The sequence below is a fragment of the Larimichthys crocea genome, chromosome XXII (assembly GCF_000972845.2).
Source record: "Larimichthys crocea isolate SSNF chromosome XXII, L_crocea_2.0, whole genome shotgun sequence".
Taxonomy (NCBI): Eukaryota; Metazoa; Chordata; class Actinopteri; family Sciaenidae; genus Larimichthys; species Larimichthys crocea.
In genome coordinates, this window is record NC_040032.1 from 2,641,602 (window position 1) to 2,668,333 (window position 26,732).

The 26,732-nt window shown below is 39.7% G+C and overlaps 1 protein-coding gene across 2 annotated transcripts in view; it reads left to right on the forward strand.

The window, feature by feature from the left end:
- The window catches only part of rad50 (RAD50 homolog, double strand break repair protein), a 27,608-nt gene extending 895 nt beyond the window's left edge, over positions 1–26,713 (forward strand). For both annotated transcript variants that reach the window (XM_027273579.1, XM_027273580.1), the window contains 27 exons: positions 8,622–8,759; positions 8,980–9,063; positions 9,620–9,771; positions 9,912–10,097; positions 10,230–10,434; positions 11,216–11,344; positions 11,938–12,103; positions 12,384–12,442; positions 12,840–12,974; positions 13,540–13,746; positions 13,959–14,141; positions 14,428–14,585; positions 14,682–14,857; positions 15,120–15,357; positions 16,919–17,108; positions 17,238–17,364; positions 18,373–18,566; positions 18,717–18,827; positions 19,083–19,175; positions 19,384–19,497; positions 19,651–19,778; positions 19,968–20,069; positions 20,271–20,393; positions 24,873–24,958; positions 25,070–25,212; positions 25,408–25,541; positions 26,061–26,713. In XM_027273579.1, coding sequence (XP_027129380.1) covers positions 8,631–8,759; positions 8,980–9,063; positions 9,620–9,771; positions 9,912–10,097; positions 10,230–10,434; positions 11,216–11,344; positions 11,938–12,103; positions 12,384–12,442; positions 12,840–12,974; positions 13,540–13,746; positions 13,959–14,141; positions 14,428–14,585; positions 14,682–14,857; positions 15,120–15,357; positions 16,919–17,108; positions 17,238–17,364; positions 18,373–18,566; positions 18,717–18,827; positions 19,083–19,175; positions 19,384–19,497; positions 19,651–19,778; positions 19,968–20,069; positions 20,271–20,393; positions 24,873–24,958; positions 25,070–25,212; positions 25,408–25,541; positions 26,061–26,247 — 3,939 coding nt within the window. In that variant the 5' untranslated portion in view covers positions 8,622–8,630 and the 3' untranslated portion in view covers positions 26,248–26,713. The remainder of the gene's footprint in view (positions 1–8,621; positions 8,760–8,979; positions 9,064–9,619; positions 9,772–9,911; positions 10,098–10,229; positions 10,435–11,215; positions 11,345–11,937; positions 12,104–12,383; positions 12,443–12,839; positions 12,975–13,539; positions 13,747–13,958; positions 14,142–14,427; positions 14,586–14,681; positions 14,858–15,119; positions 15,358–16,918; positions 17,109–17,237; positions 17,365–18,372; positions 18,567–18,716; positions 18,828–19,082; positions 19,176–19,383; positions 19,498–19,650; positions 19,779–19,967; positions 20,070–20,270; positions 20,394–24,872; positions 24,959–25,069; positions 25,213–25,407; positions 25,542–26,060) is intronic.
- Positions 26,714–26,732: the final 19 nt, after the last annotated feature.

Here is a 26,732-nt window from a genome sequence, read left to right on the forward strand (position 1 = left end):
CGGTGCGCACAAGAAAGTTCTGGTAGCACGAGAAAGTTCTGTGCGCACGAACAAGAAAGTTTCTGGTGAGCACGAGAAAGTTTCCTGGTGCGCACCAGAAACACTTCCATTTTTTTTTCTTTCACCATGTCCCTTTAGGGGCTCCGTAGCATTGTTTCTTTAATGTTGTTGGTACTTGTACAGCTCCTCCCAGCCAATATCATGTCGAGAACTCATTACATTACATTACATTACATTACATTACATGACGCTTTTAGCCAAAGCGACTACAGAGGAGGACATAAGCTGAGAAAGGTGTAAGGGAGCACAGAGAGTTGTTAGTTTTGTTAGGCAGGGAAGCATTCTCTCAGCTTCTTAAAGCATAAAAGTACACAGCACTCATCTCTACGCCATATAGGTCCCTGTTTTTTTTTGTCATAAACTGCACAGCTGAGATATATTTATTAAGAGGTCTCCATGCTGCTAACTCACCTGTCACCTCAGCAGCTAGCCGTTAGCTCACGACGTGAGTCTGCCTGCGTGTTACCGGTGTGAGCTCGTTCGTGCAGTGAAACAAGAACACGCTTTTTAGGCAGCAGCAGTCTCCAGGTGTGTTTGTGTGTGTGCCATGAAATATTCAACTCACCTCACGGTGCTGTTTTGGTTCACACGCCAAGTATATTTTCGCGCTGCGGGAAAGTGACGACGAAGCCAACTTCTGACTTCCGGGTCGGACACATGGACCCAAAACGTAAAGAGCGGTAAGTAGTGGTGCTCCGTGAATGTTCCGCTGTTTGTCACTGGTTAGTCCGCCGCCACCTGAAATAAGTAATAATTTACGCAATGACATCACATTTATTAATAGAAGTAGTCGTTTAAAAGTTGAACTGCGACATTAAAAATGTTTACATATCTATTCTTTCCATTTCTATGCGAGGGTCGGCTCAGGTCAGAGTGACTGAGTGATTAATCTGAAAGAGTGAAGCTGCTCTTATATATTAAATCTTTTCTCACTGTCAACACATCCCATTATCTCACTATTTCCGCAGTGCATTAATACACATTGGTGCTCTGGCTCTGAGTATTACATCAACAGTGGCTTATTTATGTGTTTTTAATGTTTTTTTTAACAACTGAGGCCTATAGCACAACAAAAAAAATAGCAGGCTTTTACTTTGAAAAATGATGTAGTCAGTTTTATTCTTTAAGGATTACACACCTGGAGCTTTCTTGTTTTGAGTTGTTTGTATACCATCACCATGTTTGTAGTTCAGAAGCCTCGTAGCAAATCTTGTCTGTTATTAATTTGACATACAGTATACATACAAACCATATGTATCCATTGTCCATAATCGACCCTAATCAGTCCTAAGGGTCCAGTGTGTTTTTGCATCTAGTGGTCTAATCACTGCATTGCATTCTCTCACATAACCCCACCTTCTTAGTTTAATGGGGAACAACATTATAAGCTCCCTGTAGAGTCAGTGTTAGTTTAGTCTCTAGAAAAGGGTTGTTTCAAGGATGGCCCTCCATGAAAGAGGACCTGCTCCCATTGTAGATATAAAATGAAAATGTTAAAGTAAAAAAAATAAAAATTCTTATTTTCAGGTGATCGGCATGCATGAAATATAGTTATGAATGGATATTTCACTCTGCCTTATTCGAAAATAAAGGCCCCAAATCTACACACTGCACCTTTAAACATCTTTCCTCTCTCAAGTAGGGCCATTCATAGACACTATTTACAAGCTCTTCTCTCATAACATCATAGGCTACCACAAGAGGACAGTGTTTCCCTGTGGAGAAGCCACTGCTGCAGAAATCCCACAGATCACACAAGAGTCTTCCCTCTCTCCTCTCCTCTCCTCTCTCTCTCTCTCCTCTTCTTCTTTTTTTCCTTTCCTTGCCTTGTCCTCTCCTCTCATCTCCTTTCCTTTCCTCCCTCCTTCCTTTCCTTTCCTTTCCTTTCCTTTCCTTTCTTTTTCCTTTCCGTTCTTCCTTCCTGTCCTCTCCTCTCCTCTCCCCCCTCTCGTCTCCTTGTCTTCTTCAGCAATAAACATTTTCATAATTTGCATTATAAATTATTGTAAGCCCAAATGTAAAAACTAGAGTAATATATAAAACATATATCCTAATATATTTGGTAGAGGAAAGATACCGCTTATTTCTTGAAACTTTAAAAGGCGCACATAAAGGAAATCCCTTTATTTTTCCTTAGTTTTCCTTATGTGAATTGAATAAACAAGACGGTATGAGTAGGAACATGAAACTAACAGCAAGCAAAATAAAGGAAATGTGTGTGTATGTGTGTTAGAGAGACAGGAAGGGAGAGAAAAAAAATCTAATTGGGGTAAAGGGACATAAGTTATTTTAAGTTCGTGTTTGGGTTGAGCAACTTTTGCGGATGTCCACAGGGACCTGCAGACTGGTGTTCACCACCCCCTAAAAACCTGAGAACATCATCTCTTCTGACTTCCTCTCTGTTCACTCCCCTGAAAGAACACACGCGCCCACACACACACACACACACACACACACACACACAACACACACACACACACACACACACACACACACACACATGCCACACACACACTCCCCACAAACCCCTTCGGCTTCAGCCCACTGATTCAGTCTGTCTGTGTTATCAGCCCACTGACTCATAGTGCCCAGTCTGTCCCTCATGGCCCTCTTTCTATTTCCACCGTCCTGACATGTAAATGTCATGACCTTGTGCCTTGTGTTGGGCCACTGGAGGTGTGGTGTATGTTACATGTTATTATGTGTATGTGTTTGAGTGTGGAAGCCCGATCCCACATGCCACCGGCTACCCTCCATGTCAATGGCTAATGGAATTGGTACTTTGGTGTTTTAATAACCAGTGGCCAATAGAAACCATCTGTTCTCTCCTGCTAATCTAAAATATGTAAGTAAAAGAGCGACAGAAAATATGTGTGAAAAAGAGGTGTACAAGAAGCAGGGGAGAAGTGAGAAAGGGAACATGTAGAACAGCAACAAAAACACAGCAGATAAAAGCAGTTGAGAGAAAAGCAATATTTTCTTCAAATACATAAATGAGATGTTTGGGACGGACAGTCAGCAGCAGTCGCAGATATAGCACAGAATCAGAAATGACAGGTTTACCTTTCCTGAATGTGCTTTTGTTTTATTTATTTTTTTTTTAAACTCCTTTGCGCGAAAAAATTGCAGCACAAATATTTTGAAATCCGAAGGACCGTTTGGACGGCAAATCAACCTTGTGGTGCCTACTCACAGGAAACCATAGAGTGGAGAGAGGGAGAGAGAGTGAACTGAGATAAAAAAGAAAAAGGCTCATTGATTTGGTCGGCATCAGATAGCTCTCTGTTATAGATTGAAATGATACACTTTCATGGCAAGAAAACCAACAATAATCCTTCAAAGTATATTTTTTCGAAGCACAAATTTTTTCAATAAATTTTCTTATTCAGCGGGATTATTGCTTCACTTAGGTTTTTACCCCACTGGTGCTCTGAGGACGCTCATTTTGGCCAGTGGCATTCAAATGGTTCTGAGCCCAATAAAGACAGACTAAGCATCATTCCTCATATCCATAGTTCTCTTCTCGCCACCATCAGCCACCTCCCTGCTGTTTTCTTTACAGCCTTTTCTAAAGTTATAATGCAGGAACAATAAAAATAGAATCACAACATTTTTAATTGAACCTCACTGATGTAATACCTGTCCAGTAAATACAACAAACACACTTTTGTATGAATCATCTCCAGCAAGTTATATACATACGTATTGTGGATAATTTTGATGTTTTTTTCCACAAAATCAAAGTGGCATTTTCATCTCTTTGACCTCTTTATGATGTGCTCAGGACTTTAAGTTGAGCATTGGAATGTCATCTACATTGCCTTTTCTTTCTTTTTGATTTAAAGTCCTGCTGCTTGTGCATATCCAGCACAGCTCCTCCCAGTCAGGATTTTGTCAAAATGAGTTTGACTATCAGCTGAGGGCTGTCTTAAAAAAAAAAAAAAAAAAGACATACACACACCACCAGGATAAGTTTCAGTGTAGGGGAAGAGAAATACAATAGAAACGAGAAACAATTGCTTTTGAACAATTAAAGGGTTTCAAATGTATTTATGTAACGATAAACAATATCATTATTCTAAAACACTCCAATATATGTTTCTGTGGCATTTTTCCTTGACCTCATTTACTCCCATCAGCTAATGGAACAAGATGTACCCTTGGCAGTTTTTTTCAGCCCTCTTCAGTGTGCACTTCAATAAAGACCTTGTTTTTTTTTTGTTTTATGTTTTTTTTTTCATGGCGTGCTACACATGTTATTCACCAGTGGGTTAAAAAGGAAGCCCAAGGACAGGCTGATGGACAGTATTAATAGATGTAGGATACATCTAGACTGCCCTCAGCTCAATATGTCTTCAATAACAAATACAATGGAACGTCGGGGTTCATGTTATAGATTAATAATAAGTAGAATGCTGGATTAAACACCTAACACACGACTTTTCAAATTCTTTCTGAAAACCGACCACCAACATTCACTCCCACTTCAAGCAGCAATTTGTCTCGTGGCGAGGGAGAAAATATCCGGGTTTAAACTTCTCTTTCAAAGCTTTCTACTTTCTTATTCCAACAAAATAGGTCTGTCATTAATATGTACAAACAAATCCAACATTTGCTTCTGAGGGAAGATCGTCCACACCAGTGATCAATTCTTGCCCCAAACCTGAAAATATGCACCCACCTTAGTTGAAATGTGGCTCACACCTAACCTGCAGTTGAACGACACTTTGGACAGATTGTATTTATCCGTATCAAATGAGTTCAAATATGTCATCTGATTGCTACCCACTTAACATCCAACATTCATATGCTATCTGTGTACTTCAAAGACCGCCTTCGCATCCAGATAAAGTTAAATCTAATTCAACAATGAAGCAACGGAGCGTTTGTTTTGCTGCTGAATAGCATTACACATTTCTTACTAAGCAACTGCTTATCACAGAGAAACGCTAGCATGCTTGCTGCTAGGCTCTGGGTGCATTTCCACTTCTGGGATTTTCAATCAGCAAGACGAGTGAATGCTATGATCCAACCAGGGCAATAGGAGAAGAGGAGAGAAAGAGAGTTTGTTCGATATAACTAAAAGTGAAATGAAAAGGCGTGAAGGGAAATGCACAGTATGTCATTGTATGTCTAGTTTCCAGTCTGTCTTTCTTTCACTCTCTGGTTAAATTACTGTGGTGCTACATAACATCAATAAATGTAATACTAAAATGCACATACAACTGTGCATAATGCAGCTGCAACTAATAAATCAATTAATGGTCATGCTTGATTTCGAGAGCCATAATCAATAGCTGGTAACAATACAACTGGAATTGTCAGTGCTGCATATTGCTGTCCCCTGAAGTCACATGGAACCCAATATTATTATCTTAGTACCTGCACTGGCTTACACACTCAAACACTTGTGTGAAAGGGCTTTCGGTCTGTAACTGGTCTGGTGTCACACAGTAAAGTCTTGAATCTGACCCTGGTGCCAAAGCTTTGGCTGTCCTAGTCATCGGCTGCAGTTACTGTCACTCTTGATCAGCTCTCTTATTCCAACTTCATAGCATTAGCTCTGTGTTGGATAAGCAAACAACAGCGGTTGACAGTTCTTTAAAACTTAAAACTTCTTTAAAACTCGGACGCTAACTAATAATACATATATCATGTCTGGATAGTAGCTGTCGAGTTTAAGACAGTCCTCCAGAGGTTTACATCATGTTGAAATAAAGGATGCTGATACTCCATGCTTACTCTAGCCTCAGGGGATATTTATTTTCACTTCATGGGCGTGATCAGTCTTGTGTGCTGTACGCCAGACTTGAGGTACCAAACGACATGCTATTCTGAGAGGTAAGAATACAAAAAAAAACAAAGAAAAAACTACGTCAGCCATGAAGAGGCAAAGAAAACATCACGACAGAGACAGGAACAAGGAACAGAACCACCAGAGAGCAGAAGGGGTTTACAGATACCTTCCTCGCTCCTCTTTCTAATAACAGAAAAGGTGAAGGTGACGGAGTGAACTGCTGGCAAAGAAAATGATATGAATAATCGCTGGAAAAAACACAACACAAGTCATAAAGTGGAGTGTGTGCTGTGTATTCAGTCGTAGAACAATGCATTAACAAGGCCGCATGCAAATAGGCATCTTTCACAAAGTGCAGTATTATTAATAACATAGTGGGTAATATCTTTAGTGTCCCAGTCAGTCATGACATTGACCAACATGAACACACAATCTGAAAGTGAAGCAGCTAAATAGAATCAGCCATAATAATGGTATTATTATTTAACATGTGTTTTTCCTACCAGGTCAAATGTTTGGAGAAAAAACGGGCCCATACCAGGACTGGAAATGGCACAGCCAACTGGAATGCAGCCATTAGTAGGTCATTAGTTACACCTCAGCTACCTCCCATGAGAATATTGCGGGATTTTTTAGAAGCTCTCAGCACCTGACTGGATCATAGTTCCTCGCAAATTTATAAATTTACAGTCAATTGTTGTTGGCGGAACTGCCCATGAGAGAAAGGTCAGTATAATATGAGAATACTTGTATGGGAATAAAGAGAAAACGGAGAGAGGGAGGATAACAGATATACATGCATATTAAGCAGGCAAAACACACACAGAAACACACACGCACTGCTCTTTCACAAATACTGTCAGAAAGGGGCCGCTGGCAACAGAGATGAGAGTGGGGAAGCAGACACAAAGCCCGTGAGGGGTGTCATGTGCCCTAATGGTAATGGGAGATAAATTAGCCTCCCCCGTAGTGGTGACATGAGATACACACATTGATGCACTGGGCTATCACGACAAGAGAAAAGGAGGGAGGAGAGTGAAGATTCAGTCTGCTTTCAAGTTACAAGCTTACAACCATGAGCATCTTTTAAGTTTATATTACTGAAAGATCTAACTTCTCAGGAAGCTCCAGCCCCATTTATCTCAGTCATTTTGAAAATTGACTTCCAGAGTCATAAAAATGTGCCTAAGTAAAGTAATCTGCCAGGAAACCACTATCCATTTCGTATATCCACTTTATTGTGGTTAGCAGTTTCAGCTGTAGGATGATCAAGCCTGGATCAGACTTGTGAGCCCCGTGGTACCAAGGTATGCATTTGGCTACACTGAGCTAATAAACTATATTGCACGATCCACAATTTTTGTACCACATTTTCGATCTCACATGAAACAGAATGACACTGAGCTAACACTGCACTGCTGGGTTCCTTGTTTTTGAACTCCTGCAGACAAAAGAAAAAGGGATTCCAGCTTGTTGGTGAGTGAAAAACATGGATGTATTGAGCAGATGCTCAGCGCCCATTGTGCGTTTCTCGCCATAGTTTGTTTCTTCCACTCTATTCAGCTGCGAGCCCGGATGCTCCACTTTGGATGAACTTGTGTGATGGAAAATGAGCTGGTGCGTGAAATCAGAAGAGGTAAGTTGCCAAGTGAGCTCACCCAAGACAGCCTGCTAGAAGGACACAATATTTATGAACAAGCGAGTGACTATGCTGTCTCGATCTTACTGTTGTCCGATCAGAAACTTTCTCGTGCGCACCAGAAACTTTTTAGTGGGCACCACCAGAAAAGTTTCTGGTGCGCACGAGAAAGTTTCTGGTGCGCACTAGAAAGTTTCTCGTGCGCACTAGAAACACTTCCGTTTTTTTTTCTTTCACCATGTCCCTTTTTTTCTTTCACCATGTCCCTTTTTTTCTTTCACCATGTCCCTTTTTTTCTTTCACCATGTCCCTTTTTTTCTTTCACCATGTCCCTTTAGGGGCTCCGTACAATGCAGCTGCACAAGCAAAAAAAAAAAAAAAAAAAATCATTAAAAGTATAAAAATGAAGTGGAATAGAAAGTTAAAATATGCCTAAATAGAATAGGAAGTAGAATAATAATAGAATAAGAAGTTAATGAATTCATAAATAATATACTGTAAGTATAATAATAAAAGAAATTAATAAATTATCCCAAACTTAACTCGGCGATGGCAAAAGAATTGAGAGTTGGAGCAGAAACTGAGTCTGATGTCAGGTTTGTAGTAGTTTGTTCCAGATACAGCACATTTGAAATAACGTATGTATCAATGAGAAAATGCACATAAAAATATCTCAATGAAATGTATGTGGAACATAGGAACCCTATTCACACAGCGTACATATTCACTTGGTTGACAAGACTTTTTTTTTTGCAGGTTTTGTCTCAGTTAAAACTGCCACACTGTGTAAACATAATATCAAGATTGTGCTCAGTAATCAATGTGCTCAAATTAAAAATGATTTGTTAGCCATAGACCTGACATTTAAAAGAACCCTTTGCCAACTTTTTTTTTTTTTTTTTTTTTTGCTCGTGCTCGAAAATGTCTTTTTGGTGCCAACACAGCGAATGTAGAAAAGGACTTATCAGTGTACGCTGCAGTCAGCAGATGAACTGATAGCACTGGTGACCTAGATAAGCTGCAGCTGAACTTCAAGGTGACACTGTGAGTTCGAAGTCAGTGTTAGTCCACTTTTGGACGACAGTGAAATGCTCGTTGAAATAACGTGCCCTTTCTCTCTTTCAGACAGCAAACATGTCGAAGATAGACAAGATGAGCATTTTGGGGGTGAGGAGCTTTGGGATTGAGGATAAAGACAAACAAGTCATCAGTTTCTTCGATCCTCTGACTGTGCTGGTTGGACCCAACGGAGCAGGGAAAACGGTATGAGGACAGGCTGTGGCCAGAGGTTAGCTGCGAATCATGACCTGAGAGTGAACAAGGACATTGACAGCATGCCTTGCAGACGACACATCTGCGCTGGGATCCTTCCTCTCTTTTTTTTTATCTGATTTTGTGAATTGTATAGAATATTTCAGAATAATAACTGCAACTGTTATGTATTAATTCTTGCACAATGTGATTTTTTTTTGTTTGTTTCCAGACCATTATTGAGTGCCTGAAGTATGCAACATCAGGAGAACTTCCCCCTGGATCTAAAGGAGGTGCTTTTGTTCATGATCCAAAGGTAAGCTCACTCTCTCAGTGACAGACTGTATTCTTGGAGATGTCAGTATATTCAATGCTTTACTGCTATTTATGATTTTAAAAAATATATAATAATATAAATACCCTGTTTCCTAAATGTGCATGTGAACGTACTCAGCTATCCTAGCATTTCTGATGACAAGTTCTTATTTTTGAGCAGATTAGCTTATGAATTTCACAGTTTCACTAATAATTCTCATTCCAGTGACAGAATATACGCCTAAAGTGAAGCAGTAGTTAGCTTATCTGACTCATGACTGATTGCCAGTTTGTACATGTAATGGCTATACCACAAACTGGTTACAGACTATTACAACATATATTTATAGATTCTTCCATGAGATTTATCCAGTAAAGGAATGAAAGTTTCCTTTGTATTCATACTTAATCTCTGTATTTTCACAAAAGCCTTTTTTGTTCTCGCTAAAGATCTGTGTGAAACTATTAAATCTACAAGAGCATTTTCTTCAAACTCCTCACATGGGGATCACTGAGACTATCTTTGTTAAAGTAAACTGATGCTGTGTGGATTCCAGGACGCCCACGAAACAGACGTACGAGCACAGATTCGGCTCTTATTCACCGACGTCAATGGAGAGAAGGTGTCCATCCATCGCTCCATGTCCTGCACACAGAAAGCAAAGAACTACTCCTTCAAAAGCTTGGAGCAGGTCATTACCAGAGTAAAGTAAGCCAGAGTCTCAAGTTTCTTTACCTGTTTTTGTTCAATATTTAAAAAAAACTTATTTTTTTAAAAGAAATGTTAGATAACAGATACTGTTACACAACCCCTTTATTTACATATGACCTCTATCATCATTCATTCAGAGACGGCGAGAAGGTGAGCTTGTCATCAAAGTGCGGCGAACTGGATCGTGAGATGATTTCTTCACTGGGTGTGTCGAAGCCTGTGCTGAATCATGTCATCTTTTGTCACCAAGAAGAGTCTAACTGGCCATTGAGCGAGGGCAAAGCACTCAAAGACAAGTTCGACTCCATCTTCGCTGCAACCAAGTAAAGCCAGTTTATTCCTCACATTACCCAAATGAACTCAAGTCAAACATGTTTGTCAAGTAAAAATATGAACCTGCATGTGCCGTTAGAACAGAAACTCTGTATTACAGTGTCTCTTTGTGTTTCTCTTAGGTATATCAAAGCTCTGGAGACGATGCGTCAGCAGCGTCTCAAACAGAGTCAGACCGTCAAAGAGTGTCAGGTGGAGCTGCGCTACCTGAAGCAGAACAAGGAGAAAGCCCAGCAGATTAGAGAGACGGTTGCCACCAAGGAGGCTCAGCTAATGGCCTCTAAAGACAGCATCGTACAGATAGAGAACCAGATTGATCCACTGGAGGTTGGTTGATGACGTGTGTTTGTTTTTCTCACATGCATATTTACACACGGAGGGATGCATTGATAAAGCAGATGACTTGTATAGATATATAAACACAATGCAATATGAAAAAGATTCAAAAGTATTAAAGGAAGGTAAAATCAGGTGAGCAGGTTAAAGTGGGTTTTGAGTAAACGCTAATATACTGTGGAGAGGAGGTGGAGAATTAAAATGCTGACGTAAGAAATAATGTACTATAAAGAGGGTATTCAAATGAATCCCACCCCAGTGACACTGTCATTCTGTGGGAATTGAGGACCACTGCAGCGGGTTCTCAACATGTGTTCATCCTATTTTGTGTGGACTTTTAAAAAAAATTATTATTGCTATATATTTAAAAGAGGTATCGAGTGTTTAAACTTTAAACTTCTGGTTTCCCCATCAAGTTAACGATGTGACACAGAGAAAAGTGAACACTTCCATTTTACAGCTGTAAATATATTGTACTTGACCTGGCAAGCTTTTAAGATTTGCCTATGGCAATTAATTAAAAAAGACATAAACTCAATAATTAATCATGTACAGGTTTCAGTCTATCTAATCATCATGTTGGAAGCTCTGTCTCTTAGAGGAAGAGATGGTGGTGTTTGGACAAGTGTAGAGCCCGGCAGTTAAGATCACCTGATTTAAACTGAACATACAATACAGCAGGTCCTCGGCGCTTACTGCAATGTACTGTTTACATGTGTAGGCATGCCTGGTGCCTCTTATGTAATTTATTAACCTTTATTATCATTTTCAGAATCGACTAAATGATATTGACACGAAACTGGGGAAAGTGATGAAGCTGGACAACGACATCAAAGCTTTAGATAGCAGGAAGAAGCAGATGGAGGAAGATAACAGAGAACTGGAGGAAACAATGGAACAGGTAACAACAATATATGACACATTTGCTTGCATACATGCAAAAAAATATAGTTTTTTAGTTTAATGATGGAGAAAAGGAGAATTTGACAGAAAGCTTCCATCGGAATAAGAAACTATGGATGGAAGGAAACAGTGTTTGCAGCACCAAAATCACTGCTTACCTCACACACACACACACACACACACACACACACACACACACACACACACACACACCACTGCATCTAGAAGCAACGCATTGGCTAAAACACTTGTGGAACACTGTTGGTGGTTTCTACTTTTCTGCCATGCAGGAGCCATGAAACTCTTTCTTCTGTCTGTTTAGTGCTTCTCTGTTGTATTTAAGAAAATGAAAGTGTCGGCAATAACTTACAAGTAGTAGTAGTAGACATAATGCTCTTTCTGTATGCAGGCATTGTAATACCTGAAGTATAAGCTGTGCCTTTTTATTCAGTTTATTTTTAAAGGTCCATGGTGCATATATTTTTATCACGGAAGGCCCCAGCTGAGTCAAACTTGTGACCCTGACAGTTTGCTAAGCTGTACTCACTGAGCTCCAGACCACACTAAGCCAGTGAACTGTGTATGCGCCAGGTGTTTCAGGGTTCAGATGAGCAGCTGCAGGAGATTTACCAAAACCACCAGAGGACGGTGAGGGAGAAAGAGCGGAGGCTGACAGACTGCCAGAAGGAGCTGGAGAAAGCTGGTCGGGAGTGTCAGAGAATCAATAGAGTCAAGGCTGATCTCCTGGTGGAACAAGGTAGGTACATGCTACTGCACATACACCAAGAGACATACCAGTCCATGTACACCTGTATCTTTTTTATGTTGCAGCATTTTTAGAGCATACAGCCTTACCTCCATGGGCAGGATATCAGAGTTAACCCTAGAATGACTTGAAGTACTCCAACCTGTTCTTACTCCAAGACTGTTCTTTCAAGAAAAAGAGCAAAGGAATGTTAGTGGTAGACAAGAGGATAGATAAGGAGAGATTATTCCTGAAAAGTTGGTTAGCTGCTGAAACTCCTTCTCTTTCCCAGGTCGTCTACAGCTGGAGGCTGACCGCCACTCTCAAAACATCAAGAACCGCGACACTCAGGTGAGAGAGAGAGAAAAAAATGTACTTGTACTGCAGCACTAAGGACACCCTTAATTGTTTGTTTGGTAGGGATGCGCCTACATTTTTGTTCCCATGGAGGTCGAATGCATATAATGCAATGCATCGAATCACATATAGACTCAGACACACATGCAGTATAGTGATGGTCCCTTCATTTCTCTAACCATGCAGAGTAACTACCCTAAAGACTAAGGATACCCTGGTCACATTTTTTCACCACAGATTACAAAGGACCAAAGATTGTTAGTGGTTTGCAGTATGTTGAACATTTGCTTGGCGTAAGAATAGTATCATCATTTTAAGCACTTGGACTGTGCCTAAAGATAAGTCTGAGACATAACTGAAGTGCGTACTCACGTACACTATCTTTTCTCAGGTTCGTTCTTTGGCATCCTATCTGGAGATGGAGGGTTACGACCGAACGCCCTTCACCACTCTGCAGCTTCAGAGCTTTAATCGTCACGTCACAGAGAGACTGGAGCAGGAAAAAGAGACAGTCAGTCAGGTTCTGGTAAGAAATGCTCGTTTTTATTTCTTGAAAAAACAAAATGTTACATATAGTTGTTTTTTTTTTTTTTTATCACAGGCGGGATGCAGCTTTTATTTAGATTTTAGTTTGATAAAGATCTCTTTAATTAAATACCGCAGTAGAACTGATTTGTTTCAACCCCAAATATTTAAACCAAATGTTAACATCAGAGATTTAAAATGTACATCTTTAATATACCAGAATGTCAGAAACTGAGTTTGTCTGTCATGGAGCTGCAGTGTCACTATGTGAATGGGGAATGATGTTTGCATATTTGCCTCCAGCTATAATCTCACTGAGGCCTGATCAGGATCGAGTAACCGTGTACCTGGATGTGTCTTTTTTAAAAATTAATTAGCACTCTTCTGCAATCCTGCTGAAATATGTAGGTTGGTGTGTGTGTGCCCACCTACATACAAAATAGTTTGTTTCAGTTTTACAGTTCTCTCTGCGAGAAAGGTTTTCGGCAGTAGTCAGTCACATCACAAATAAACGCACCATTCATGATCGTAATGCCCGATTCCTCTTCCTTGTTCTGTTCTCTCAGGCTGACCTGCAGGAAAAGGAGCAGCTGAAGCAGCAGTCCATTGATGAAATGAGGGATAAGAAGACTGGCCTGGAGAGAACTGTGGAGTTGAAAAGAGATATGCAGGGAAAGAAGCAGCAAGAACTGAGGAACATCAGGGGAGACCTGCAGAGGCTGGAGGGTTCGTCTAGCCGACTGCAAGAGCTGGAGAGTGAACTGGCCAAAGCGGTGAATAAAAAGATTTGAATTTCAACAGGTGGTAGCTGAATATAACAGGGTCTGATAAAGAAAGATTATTTGTCTTTTCCAGGTTTTTCTCACAAGATCCTAATTAATTCACTGTATAATACAACTCATGCATAATATACAGCTCCCCCCTATCCTTTAATGCCATGTACTGATTCTTTGTGTGTCTGTGTGTGTTTTTTTTTCTACCTCAGGAGCGAGAGCTGCAGACTGCAGTTCAGAGCTCAAACGTGGAGGAGCTGAAGGCCGAGGTCACGGAGCTTCAGAGAGAAAAGGCTGAACTCGACCGCACACAAAGACAGCTCGACAAAGTGATGGAGATGCTCAACGCACACACCACCACGCGCACAAAGATTGACATGTTGAAAAGGGAAAAGGTAACGTTAAACCTAGTTCACTGGAAGGTAACTGGTGTTAAACATTCTCCCACTCTCTGACCTCAGACTGGAGCCTCTCACACTATAAAAGTGTAAATAGTTGGAAACACACATTCCTCACCTCTCTTTTACCATCATCAGTAATTGAAAGTGGCCCCTACTGGTGGTAATTTAACCCTTTGTGCTCCTCTCTGCTTTTTCTCTTTTCCCATCTTTCTTACCTGCTGCTGTCATCCATCCTTTCTCTGTTGGCTCCCCTCTCATCTTTCCTCTTTCGTTCTTCCAGGCAGAGAAGGAGGAGCAGGTACGTAAGATCAAGTCTCGGCACAGCGAGGATCTGGTGTCATTGCTGGGCCACTTTCCCAACAAGAGAGAGCTGGAGGACTGGATTTATTCCAAATCTAAGGAAGTCAACGGTACCAGAGACAGACTTGCCAAACTCAAGTTAGTAAGATTTATTTAAATGAAAAGCTCACATATTAAAAAAATGACTTTCTGTGAAACTGACTAGTATTATGTCATGCTTTTCACAATTCTCAGTAAGGACCTGGCATCAAATGAGCAAAATAAGAACCACATTGCTGCTGAGATCCGGAAGAAGGAAGAGCAGCTAGCCAATGACCAAGAGAAGTTTTTCAATGTGTGTGGCAGTCAGGATCTGGAGCAGGATCTGGGCAGACTGCAAGAAGATCTGGAGAAGATCTCCAAACAAAGAGGTGAATGATCCAAAATTTGTGGTTATAGGCACATCTGTGTATAAAGACCTGGAGAAGACCTTCATACATAGAAGTGCAGCACTAGGTGATCCCAGACAAATCCAGGATCTGCACTTTGCTGCTGTCCTGATTTAAGAGGGTCATCATTCTCCTATGATGTTTCTAACCTTATTCTAAACTTCATATTAAAGCCAGAATCACATCTCAGCCTCTTAGTAAAGTCATAAATGTCTTCTCTCTTCATCCACCTGTATTTATATAGCCATGTTAGCTGGAGCCACAGCAGTGTACACCCAGTTCATCAGTCAGCTGACAGAGGAGAGAGAACCCTGCTGCCCCGTGTGCCAGCGGACATTCCCTGCAGAGTCCGATCTGCAGGAAGTTATCAGTGACATGCAGTCGAAGCTACGCCTGGTACCAGACAAGCTGAAAAACACTGAGCAGGATCTGAAGAGGAAGGAGAGGAAGAGAGATGACATGGTGGCTCTCAGACCTGTCAGGTATGGATATATCTGGCTGTGGCAACACAGAGATTGTGTGATAGTGTAAGAAATGTACTGGCGTGAAGCCTTTAAATGTCATTATTTACATTGTCCTCAACAAAAAAATCAGGCTAGCACTACCACAAGGAAACAATTGCATTACAAACAGCCAGAGAATAAAATGACCCACTCTTAAGAAGGCTCTGACATGTTAGGTGTGTTCACAAACAAATTTGAAGTCAGCTTGAGCATCATATGTTTTATTGGATATAGTTCCCCATTGGAGATGATGAAGACAGTTTAAGCCAATAAAAAGAAATGTACGTAGCATTTATTAAAATGAATGCATTTATTCAGTCACCCAGTCAGAACACAAAACAGACTGTTTGTCACACTGTATTTGGCATCTAAATAAGTCTACTACTGCCATGTGGATTATTTTTTTAGTTTTCCAACCTCGTGTGGGTGTGTGCACAATTAACTGTTTGTGGGTACAAATCATGTGTGTTCCTCGGTTAAATGAGTAAAAATGAACTTCTTGTCTTGAGTATAGCACAGCCTGTATGACATGTACCCCACTAGATGGAGCTACAGTCTCATATGATTGAAATTTTAATCTTTACTCTTCTCTCTACTGTCCTTTTATGATCTGAAATGTATTTGCTGTCATCAGCAATTTAGAGGACCTGTTTTATAGGATGATTTTGTCATTTCCAATGTTAAGAATGGACCCAAAATATCTTAAAGTACGAATATTCCTCACAAGCAATTTCCCTGTCTATTAAATAAAAGTTTTAATTTAGACTAGTCAACTAGAAGTAAGAAAACGCTCACAGCACACATCAGTGTCTTCCTGTTAGACAACTTTGTAATGAGAAAAATAAAATATAGACAAGATTACATCTGTAATGATTTGAGAACAGTGAGGCTGACAGGTATTTTAAAATGTGATTGCTAGTTTCTCAGTGCTCACTTTAACTTGCTACACTCTTTTCAGGCCATCTCAAACCAATTTATTGCATAGGCTGCAGCCACAGCTAGTCAGATGACTGCATCACATCTTAGGCACAACACTTTTGTACATTCATAAAATATTAATAACTAGTTTAGCCAGCTAGTATTTCTGGTGTCAACTAGTAACACATTCCTAGTGGAAAGTTTTTACCATTTATGACATTTCAGGGCAGTGGTTCGCCTCACAGCAAGAAGGGTCCTGACATTGTTACTGCTCCAGACTGAATAACAGACAAAAAAATCTGTTTGTGTGAGCTTGAAATCTTCAATTGAATTTCTGGATCAGTATGTACTTATGTATTATTATGTATCATGTGTCCAAACTTATTGAACTCCTGTTATCAGGAGAATTGAATGTTTCATTCAATGGTGTAACTGTGTACAAATCCCCCCAAATAGAGGCCATCCTTTCATTCATTCACAGGAGGCCTCAGAGAAAGCTTTCCCTGAATAACTTCGAGGAGTCATATAAGAGAGATTGTTAGATGACAGTGTCTAAATAAATGTAACTCACACCTTTATTCTCTGCTCAAAGTATATTTCTAATCTCTCTCATCCCTCCCAGGCACTCCATTGTGCAGTTTCAGGAAAAGGAGTTGCCTGAGCTGAGAAATCGCCTGCAGACTGTGAACAGGGAAATTGAGAGGCTGAAGGGTGATGTGGAGGAGCAGGAGACTCTGCTTGGTACATTAATGTCAGAAGAGGAGACAGCTAAGGCCTGCCTGCAGGACATCTCTCTCATGGACAGATACCTGGTACCATCCTCTCTTTATATCCTCTACACACTGACCAGTTCTTGACTATCTTTTCTTTTTAATCAGATAGAACCTAACCTATGAGATTGCCTCTCACTCTGTATTTCTTCACCCTACTGTGTTTTCCAGATGGACCTTAAAGAGGTGGAGAGGAAAATCGCTCAAGATGCTGCCAAACTCCAGGGAGTAGACTTGACCAAAACCACCCAGCAAGTCAGTCAGGAGAAACAAGAAACTCAGCACAAGCTAGACACCAGTAAGATGACATCATCCACCCACACAGATGGGAATTTTCCTACAATCTGCGTCTTAAATTGTTCAACTGTGATTTTTTTTTTTTGTTTTGTTTGTTAGTTTAATTGCTGTGGGGCCAAAGGTATCAGACAGCTCAACATTGGAGTAGGCAAAACAACCAATTTAAAACAACTACCTAAACAGAATTATCATGACTTTTTAAAATGAAGTAAGAATTAATCTTCTAATTAAACAGTGTCCTGTGAATATCATTCTAAAGCTAAACACACTACTAACCTAGATTTTCTAACTGAGGAATCATTGTGATACAACAGTTCAGCAGCATTTTAGGGAAAAGTATGTTCAGATCAACAGACATTAAAATTGTTTAAAATTTGATGATTCAAATCACCTGTAGTCCCATGTTTCCATGTTTCCTGCTACACTAAATTAACAAAATAAATTCAAGTTGCCAGTCTAGCTAAACCGAATGCAGTTTGTTACGTCCTGTCTTCGAGATGTCCAGTCCAGTTTTTACTGAAATTGTTTTGGAGAGGTGTGTGTTCAACTGTTTGGAGGATGCAGTTTGTGGTGCTGTTAAATTACATAACATTCTCAGGTGTTTCTATTGTCACAGTTACCCACCTTATTTCCATCAATAAAGGTTGGCTAACAGAAACATTTCTCTGCATAATGCAATACATTTCAACATCACCACAAACTCCATCCTCCAAAATGATCATAGCGTTGAACTAGAGACTAACTTGTGATGAGATGACACCAGCTGTGATGCCTGTCAGCATGTTGACATTGCAACCCATGAGTACCCATTAGTCAGTAACTACACACCTATAAATGTTCATAACTGAACAGCCTATGGTATGCTTTGAATAACATCTTTAAATCTCTTGTTGCTCCCCACCTGTTCTTCACATCAGGAGTTAGGAAGAAGAACTGGTGTTGAAGCAATCGTAACATTTTTTTTTTTGTCTTTGTCTCTGCTTGTTTGTAACTTTTTGTGTCCTTACAGCCTCCAGCAAGATGGAGTTAAAACGAAAGCTGATCCAGGACCAGCAGGATCGGATTCAGATACTGAAAAGTGCTGTAAACGAGACGAGAGCAGAGAAACTCCAGCTGAGCAGTGATATGCAGAAACAGCAGCAGCTGGAGGACCAATGTGTCGAGTTCACCACTGAAATACAGGCGTTAACCAGAGACATCAGGGTACGTTTTATCATTTGTGTTCATGCAAGCTACTACGTGTAAGATGTTGATGCGGAGGCATTTGTAAATTATTAGCTGAAACAAAAATGACAATATTATATAGATAATAATTCTATTTTTCTGTTGTCCTCTCACTTCCTGTCCAACCAGGAAGCAAAGGAGCAGCTGTCCCCTTTGTCTGCTGCTCTAGAGAAGCTGCAACAGGAGAAGCAGGAGGTGGTGGAGCGTAAGAGGCAGAGGCAGGAAGAGGGGCAGGAGAAGGTGGCCATATTATCACTTTTATCATACTATCACTTTTATCTCTCTTTGAATTCAGCACAGTTGTCGTTGCTGGATTTTTACATATTCTAGTCACCTCTTTTGCCATTAGCCCAAAAGTGAATCAGCATTATTTCTACAAAAACACACAAAAGAATGTAAGGATGGATGAACTCAAAGTAGCTTTAAACTACTTCTGCTACATGTTTTTTTTTAAATCTTATTTTTACCACTATTCTAACCCTTTGTCACTGACAGATTAATGCCATTAAAGACAGAGTGAAGGCGGTCACCACCTTGGAAAGAGAAATCACCAAATATGTAGATGATGGCAAAGATGAATACAAAGAGGTAACATGTTTGACATAATGCTTCATACATCTGTGTTTATGGTTCCTCCACGTGTCATGTTGTGATAGATGGATAGATGTGTCCGTATTTGCTGTCCAGTTCAACCTGGCATCCAGCTGCAGCCCCAGATATGGACGTTACTCAGTGTTTGTGAATTGTGATTATTCAAAAGTATCGACCAACTTTATTGACTTGATTGTTTTTGTAGCAAAAAGAGTCTGAGCTTCAAGAAACCAACACTCAGCTCCATGAGGCTGAGAGAAATAAAGATAAGGTCACCAAGGAGATGGGAAACATCCGTCAGGACATAGACACTCAAAAGGTAAAGCTTTCTCGAGTCGTCATTCATTCAAATTTTTCTTAAAAGGTCAAAACTTCTTTGACAGTGTTTACTCTGAACACCAACACAGCTTCTTCAATGAACTATGTTTCCTTAGCCATTTAGTTGCAAAACATTTTTAATGGTATTTTTCAGGTCCAGGAGCGGTGGTTGCAGGACAACCTGACCTTGAGGAAGCGCGTTGAAGAGTTAAAGGAAGTTGTGGCTAAACGCGAGGCTCTAATGAAAGACATGGGCAACATGCAAGTCCTGCAGCTACGCCAGTAAGAGTGCTACACTGTTATCAATAACGTGTAAGATCACTAAATGATAAAAAGAAACCATGCTCCACAGGAACCAGCAAGACAGCCCCAGTTTCTTTCACCTTTCCGGCATCTGGCAAAGCACTGATGGTCAGGATATTCGTAATCAGCTACAGTGTTTTCACCTTGTCGCTTTCTGTCCTTTTCCAGAGAACGTCGTGAAGCAGAACGTAAGTTGGAAGACTTGAAGAAGAACCGCAGTATTGCACTGGGTCGTCAAAAAGGCTTTGAGGAGGAGATACTGCATTACAGGTGAGATGCAGATATGTGTTGGATTTAGATGTTATTATACCAGTCTACCAACTAGACTGAGCGCACTAGAACACTGAGAAAATAAAGCTTTTACCTTCACCACTTAATGTCCAGCCCTGTGGCTACTTAAGTATGCATTATTACTGATGAGTTTTCTATTTATAATTACTGTGTACTTTTCTTTGAATTGACTGCTTGCAGAAAAGAGCTGCGAGAAGATCAGTATGACAAAGCTGATGAGCGCTACAAGGACAAGATGATCACAATGAAGACCACAGAGTTGGTCATTAAAGATCTGGATCTCTACTACAAGGCCCTTGATCAGTAAGTGTATTGGCCTAAGCGTGGATTCACACAGGATCAGGCACCCCGGGAAAAATTTAGGTTTTTACATTTATTTCAGTGGGGGTAGTCCGTTTCCGCACCGGCAGTCTGCAAAAAACCCTCAACCCCCCACCACCGGACAACCCTGCTACGAGTTGTCACAATCCCTGATCTTGTGTGAATGCACGCTAACATGTACACATGCACACACACACATACGCACACACACACACACTAATAGTAGGTATTAGCCGAAGCTCAGGGTTTCAGGGATTGCTGCAATGGCACAGAAGTTATTAACATTAGGAACACTTTTTTTCTTTGTTTTTGTTGTTTAATCTATTGATTAAGAACTGTAGTAATTGAGACTGACCCAATTAATATACCTTTAATTAATAGCACAATAATATCTTATGATTATTGTAATATTTTTCACATAAATATCAGCAGGTGGTACTTGGAGAGGCAAATATCAGAGATGTTTTCTCAGTTCAGTACCAATCAAAAGTTTTGGCACACCTTCTCATTCTTTATTTTTGTAACTTTCTATCACAGACATCAAAACTATGAACTAACACAAATGGAGTTATGCGGAAAACAAACACGTAACATTTAAACGTAAATGTAAAATTCTAACAACTAACTCAAGTACAATCGCAAGACCATCAAATGCCATGATGTAACTTGCTCTCATGAAGTCCACCAAAGCCCAACGGTTAATTCTGCTGCAGAGTAAAGTTCATTATTTTACAAGTTGGCAATTTAATAGCTTCACAGAGTTCAAGTAGCAGAACATCTCAATATCAAGTGTTCAAAGCAGACTGTGTGAATCAGACTTTCAGTTACTGCAAAGAAACCACGACTGAGGGAGACTGACGAGAAGAAGATAACTGCTTGGGCCAAGAAACATAATGAATGGACATTAGGCTAGTGGAAATCTACTTTAGTCTGATGACTGTCAGTTTGTGATTTCCACCTGCCATATCTTTGTGCGACAAAGAGGTACAGGCATGGTATCTGCATGTGTGGTTCCCACTATGAAACATGGAGGAGGAGGACGTGTGATGGTGTAAGTTTGACGCGATAAGGGTTAACACGATCGTTTTTAAACACATGGTATCTGCAAAATATCAACACTTTTGGACACCCTAGTAGATGAATATGAAAAGAAAAAAATACTGAATGAATTATGTCTGGGTCTGGTTGGTATTATATATTTTATACAGTGATCTGATGATAATGATGACTGACAGGAGTTGTACTTGTATAATATGAGTTATATCTAAAAAAAAAGCATGGAACATACTATGATTAATATTTTGTATGAGATAATATAATAATATTAACACATATGTTGCATCTCCACACAGCACACAGTGTGCCTCCACATTTGCTGAAAGGAAGGGGGAAAAACAAATACTATTTGCTATTTACTATATTTATTTTTCTAGTATTAAAAGCAGCTCTAAAATCAGTTCGTTCAATTGCAAAGATACATACAAAAAAAAACCCTGCTGAGTAATAGTTTATAGATAAAAATGATTTTGTTTCAGAAAGAGGCATAGTGCTTTCACATCAACTTTAGCGTGCCCTTTTTCTAACTGTAATTAGTAATTTTCTTGTTATGAGTCTTCCTTATAAAGCCCTTTGTATTTAGGTCATCAGATCCATCACAGTGCCAACCTAGTAGGTCATTGCTAGGCAGTCAGTGATGTCAATTCTCCTAAAATTTGTCTGTACAGGTGTTTGGGGTTTTAGATGTTTATCTATATATTTATACAAATTCATTTGTAGTTGCTGGCCTAATGAATTAGTTTATTCTGAAATAATTATCATTATTTAAACATTTCACATTGTCAACAGTGACATTAAGTATACAAGAGGTATGTTTTAAAATGAAAATCACAGTACAATCTATGAAATGCATCTGATAATCAAAATGAGTTTATCATGTGTGGAAAATTGACTTGAAATTTTGATTACTAAGCAATGCTGTGCAAGTCAAGCACAAGACTTATCACAAATTATCAGGTTTCTTCACTAGAAACATGACTAAGCTACTATCATTGGCATCATTGTCATGTGGCATCAGGTTTGCATTTGCAGTGCAGATCTCAGATAAAACTGCAGATTGTCAGCAGGGTTGCAAAGCACGACAACGCACATCTTAACATGTTGAACTGCAATAGAGAAGTTTGAATTAAAAAAAAAATATTGATTGCAAATACAAAACCAATATGTTTCTAATTTCCAAGCGTTTATAGGCATGGTTTCTTTCCCAAAGTTCATTCTTTTCTTTCCATGGAGGAAATCAAAATCTAGTAAGTCAGCACGTACTATAGTCATGGTGGCAAACCATTTTTATTGTTGGATTCATGGATATGTCTGACAGAGACGCTTACTGAGGATGAAAGCCTTAATAATTAATTATACCTCACCTTGGACGTGTGAGCTCACACGTCTCAGAAGAGTGCAAAAGCGTCATTTCCCCATGTATGTGGGTTAGACGAGGCATCGGTGTCAGCACTGTTATCAAGATCAAAAGCAGGCTTTAACATCCTTTCAGTAGACCATACATCCAGGTCACAGTTTCAGTTTGAATACAATTAAAAGCTTTGTATGGTGAGATGCTTTGATTTGGGAGTGAAATATGAAACTTCCCCTGCAATAATAGGTCAAAACCTTGAAGACAATGCTGCTGTTATGTCACGTAACTATAATCTGTTTCACTGTTGTAAAATCAGTCAAAACTGTGTGAATGTTGTTTTCTTAGTTGCTTGTTTATAGTGGGTAGTACACATTAATCTCCAATGACATTTTAAAAACAGCCCTGCAGTCTCGTATACTATTTTATAGCAGGCCAACTAGTCTGATGTGATTTTTGACAGGAAAAAATAACGGTTTTGTAGTTTTTGTCAAAGCGATCTGAAGAAAAACCAAAACGGAGCATAAAGCATGTTGTAAAACATTATGTAATAATTACGTTCTGGATGTCCTCCTAAAACTTTAGCGTGGCTTTCTGCTTATTTCATTTAAAAATTAAATAAATATTTTATTGGTCTCATTTCAGTGTCAAAGGTCTTGTTTGATACAGCAAGAGCACAGCTGTCCATATATTTCCAACGACACTGAAACTGAATCAATGTTGAAATTGACACATATGTACATTTAGAGAATTGAAAGTGTTTTGAAGCACACAACCCAGGTTACTGAGTCACAGCAGTCACGTGTTTGTCTCTGTACTGAACATCTTTACTATGGTGACAAACAATGACATTTAACAAAAGTATCAGGAGTATCGTCCCACTTGAAGCCAAGCTTAAACTTTTGAGGATGAAATTCATGCGTCTATCCACTGCATCTTAGAAAGAGATAGATTAAAGATAAATGTCTCTACCAAACAGACTGTAACTTTTCAAGATGCTCACTTGATCTGCCTGACTCAGACTGCTGAGAAAAATATATTTTCACATAAAGGCTGTGGATTTTGTTCCCATTGCTTACATTGGAAGTATATACTAGCCAGTATGAATGGGTAGAATGATTTAACCCTAGTTTAATTTATTGTTAACCAATATAACATGAAAGATCTGAGAGAGGATAAATAAATGATAAACAATGTGTTTTATTTGCAGTAGTAAATGTGTGTAATGTGCTGCATGTCTCTATTCTTTTGAGCATGACCAAGTTATATTTGTGCACATTAAATACCATGCAAAGCAATAGGAAGTCACCAGCCATGTCTCTGCTGCATGAACAGTTATGTAAATATGGCAGTTGGTCAGATGAAGGGATAAGGACCGCTCTCCTCCCACTGTCTTTTCTTCCTTTTTTTCAATGTTAATCTATTTATCCACCACATATGGGCTTCGGAAAAAACGCTAGCTGCTACTATTCACAGACCACATCAGAGTTTCTTGTTAGTTTGTTAGATGATAGACAAAACACTTCTCAGTATGCCGGAAAGCAGCTTCCAGTTGGCCTCCAGATCTGTTATATCAACACGCATCCTTGTCATGTATCACTAACACTAACGCGTGTTTAACCTCCTATACTTTGTGTCACATTGAATTAAAATTACTTCTGTCTTATATGAACATGCTAGAGTGTGTGCGCGCACACACACACCCACACACACACACACACACACACACACACACATATATACCAGCCTAGAGTTTAATCTACCATAATGCTCTAGTTCTGGGATACCCAACATAAATACATTTGTAGTTATATCCTGCTTTTGTGTTGCACATTTCAAATCTTTACATAGATTTTTTCATCAGATATGCTCATTGTGCTCACAGTGTGGTGTGACTAAACCTTTTTATACTCATAACTCAAAATCATGAGTCTGCTTCTGTCTCGAGCTCGTCACCTCTAAAGAGCAATGACGCAACATAGGGTGCATCAAAACAGTGTCGTGTAGATGCTGAGCTTTTAGGAAGGCTTTTATTTTCTTTTTGTTTTCCTCAGGACTATCATGAAATTCCACAGCATGAAGATGAGCGAGATCAATAAGATCATCAGAGACCTGTGGCGCAGCACCTACAGGGGTCAAGGTGCATCTCACTTTTTATATACATAAAAAAAAAAAGATCTTTTATGTGTATGCAGTATTTGTGTGTACAGAGTTACTTTCAATACTGCCTCTTGCCCCCCCCCCCCTCCAGATATTGAATATGTGGAGATCAGGTCTGATGTGGATGAAAACTCGTCTGCTGGAGTGAGGCGGAGGGTTTACAACTACAGAGTAGTCATGGTGAAAGGAGACACGGCTTTGGATATGAGAGGACGCTGCAGTGCCGGACAGAAGGTGCCAGAAAAGTTTCCTACGTCTCAGTTTTTTATATCACACGAAGGTGTTTCATGTGATTAAAGAATACTTTTTCCTGTGAATAGGCAGGTGCATTAAAGGGGTAGATTCTGGTTGTACATTTTTGACGTGATTAATTCATTCCAGTTTTTATTTTTGTTTATTTATTTTCCATGTGTGTTTATGTGCCTTCAGGTGTTGGCATCTTTGATCATCCGTCTAGCTCTGGCAGAGACCTTCTGTCTCAACTGTGGGATTCTGGCCCTGGATGAGCCCACCACCAACCTGGACCGAGACAATATTGAGTCACTGGCACATGCTCTCGTAGAGTCAGTACACACACACACACACACACACACACACACACACACACACACACACACACACACACACACACCTCAAAATCAGGAAGGTCCTCCGCTAATAATACAAAGAAAATACACACAGTGATTCTGCTGCATGATAATGTAATGTAATGTAATGTAATGTATCAGCCTCTTCCGCCACATGTTCAGCTTTGATGCAGAAGGCTGCTGTGTAGTGGACATGTTGCTATAGATACTGGTGAGCAGATAAAAACAAACCAGGGATTCCAAGACGGTGCAAAACTGAAAGGTGTAATCCTACACATATCTGATTAACAGACAGTCCACAGTGCTGCATCAACAGAGAAAGGAACTAAGGATTAATTATGAGTACATTCGTTTGATTAGGATACCTGACATATGGACTATTTTCCCAAGAATTATTAGACTTGGAGTGAATGTTTTACCTCTTCCATTATCCAGCAAACACTCTAACTTTGTTTAACTTCATGTCCTCTATCTCCTCTTGCTCACTCTCCCCAGAATCATTAAAAGTCGCTCTCGTCAGCGTAACTTCCAGCTGCTGATCATCACCCATGACGAGGATTTCGTAGAGCTGCTGGGACGCTCCAGCTACATCGAGCACTTTTACCGCATCCGTAAAAACCAGGACCAGAACTCTGAGATCACAAAGTGCAGCATCACCTCCCTTTCATCCTATCTCCACTGAGAGGACAAATGACCTTTAAACTCCTGTGGTAATTCTCACAGTAATCTTTGAGCTTGTTGTTTTCATCCCAGCCTGGAAAAGTAAATGTTCAGTTTATTTACTTTAACATAGTAATAACACAGTAATAATACATACAAAACATGATGATGATATTTCTGGGTTTTTGAAGAAATCCACTTTCATTAATGTTCCATAAAATATTCTAAAATAAATGTGTGCTCTACACTATATCACATCCTGAATGGCACCAAGAAAGTACTAGGTAAAAATTCTGGTACTTCCTCAGTGTACCCTGTGATCTGTTTCATGTTTGAATGCTCGTTGGATGACATCACAAATCAAACACATTAAAAGACAAAGTGACTCTATTAGAAATGATCTATAGTCATTTTGAGACTTGAAGGATCTGTTTGCTACTTTGCATTTTGTGTTCAATATGTTCTGTCATTAAATTTCTTAGAAAAAACATAAGTTGTCTCTCTTTT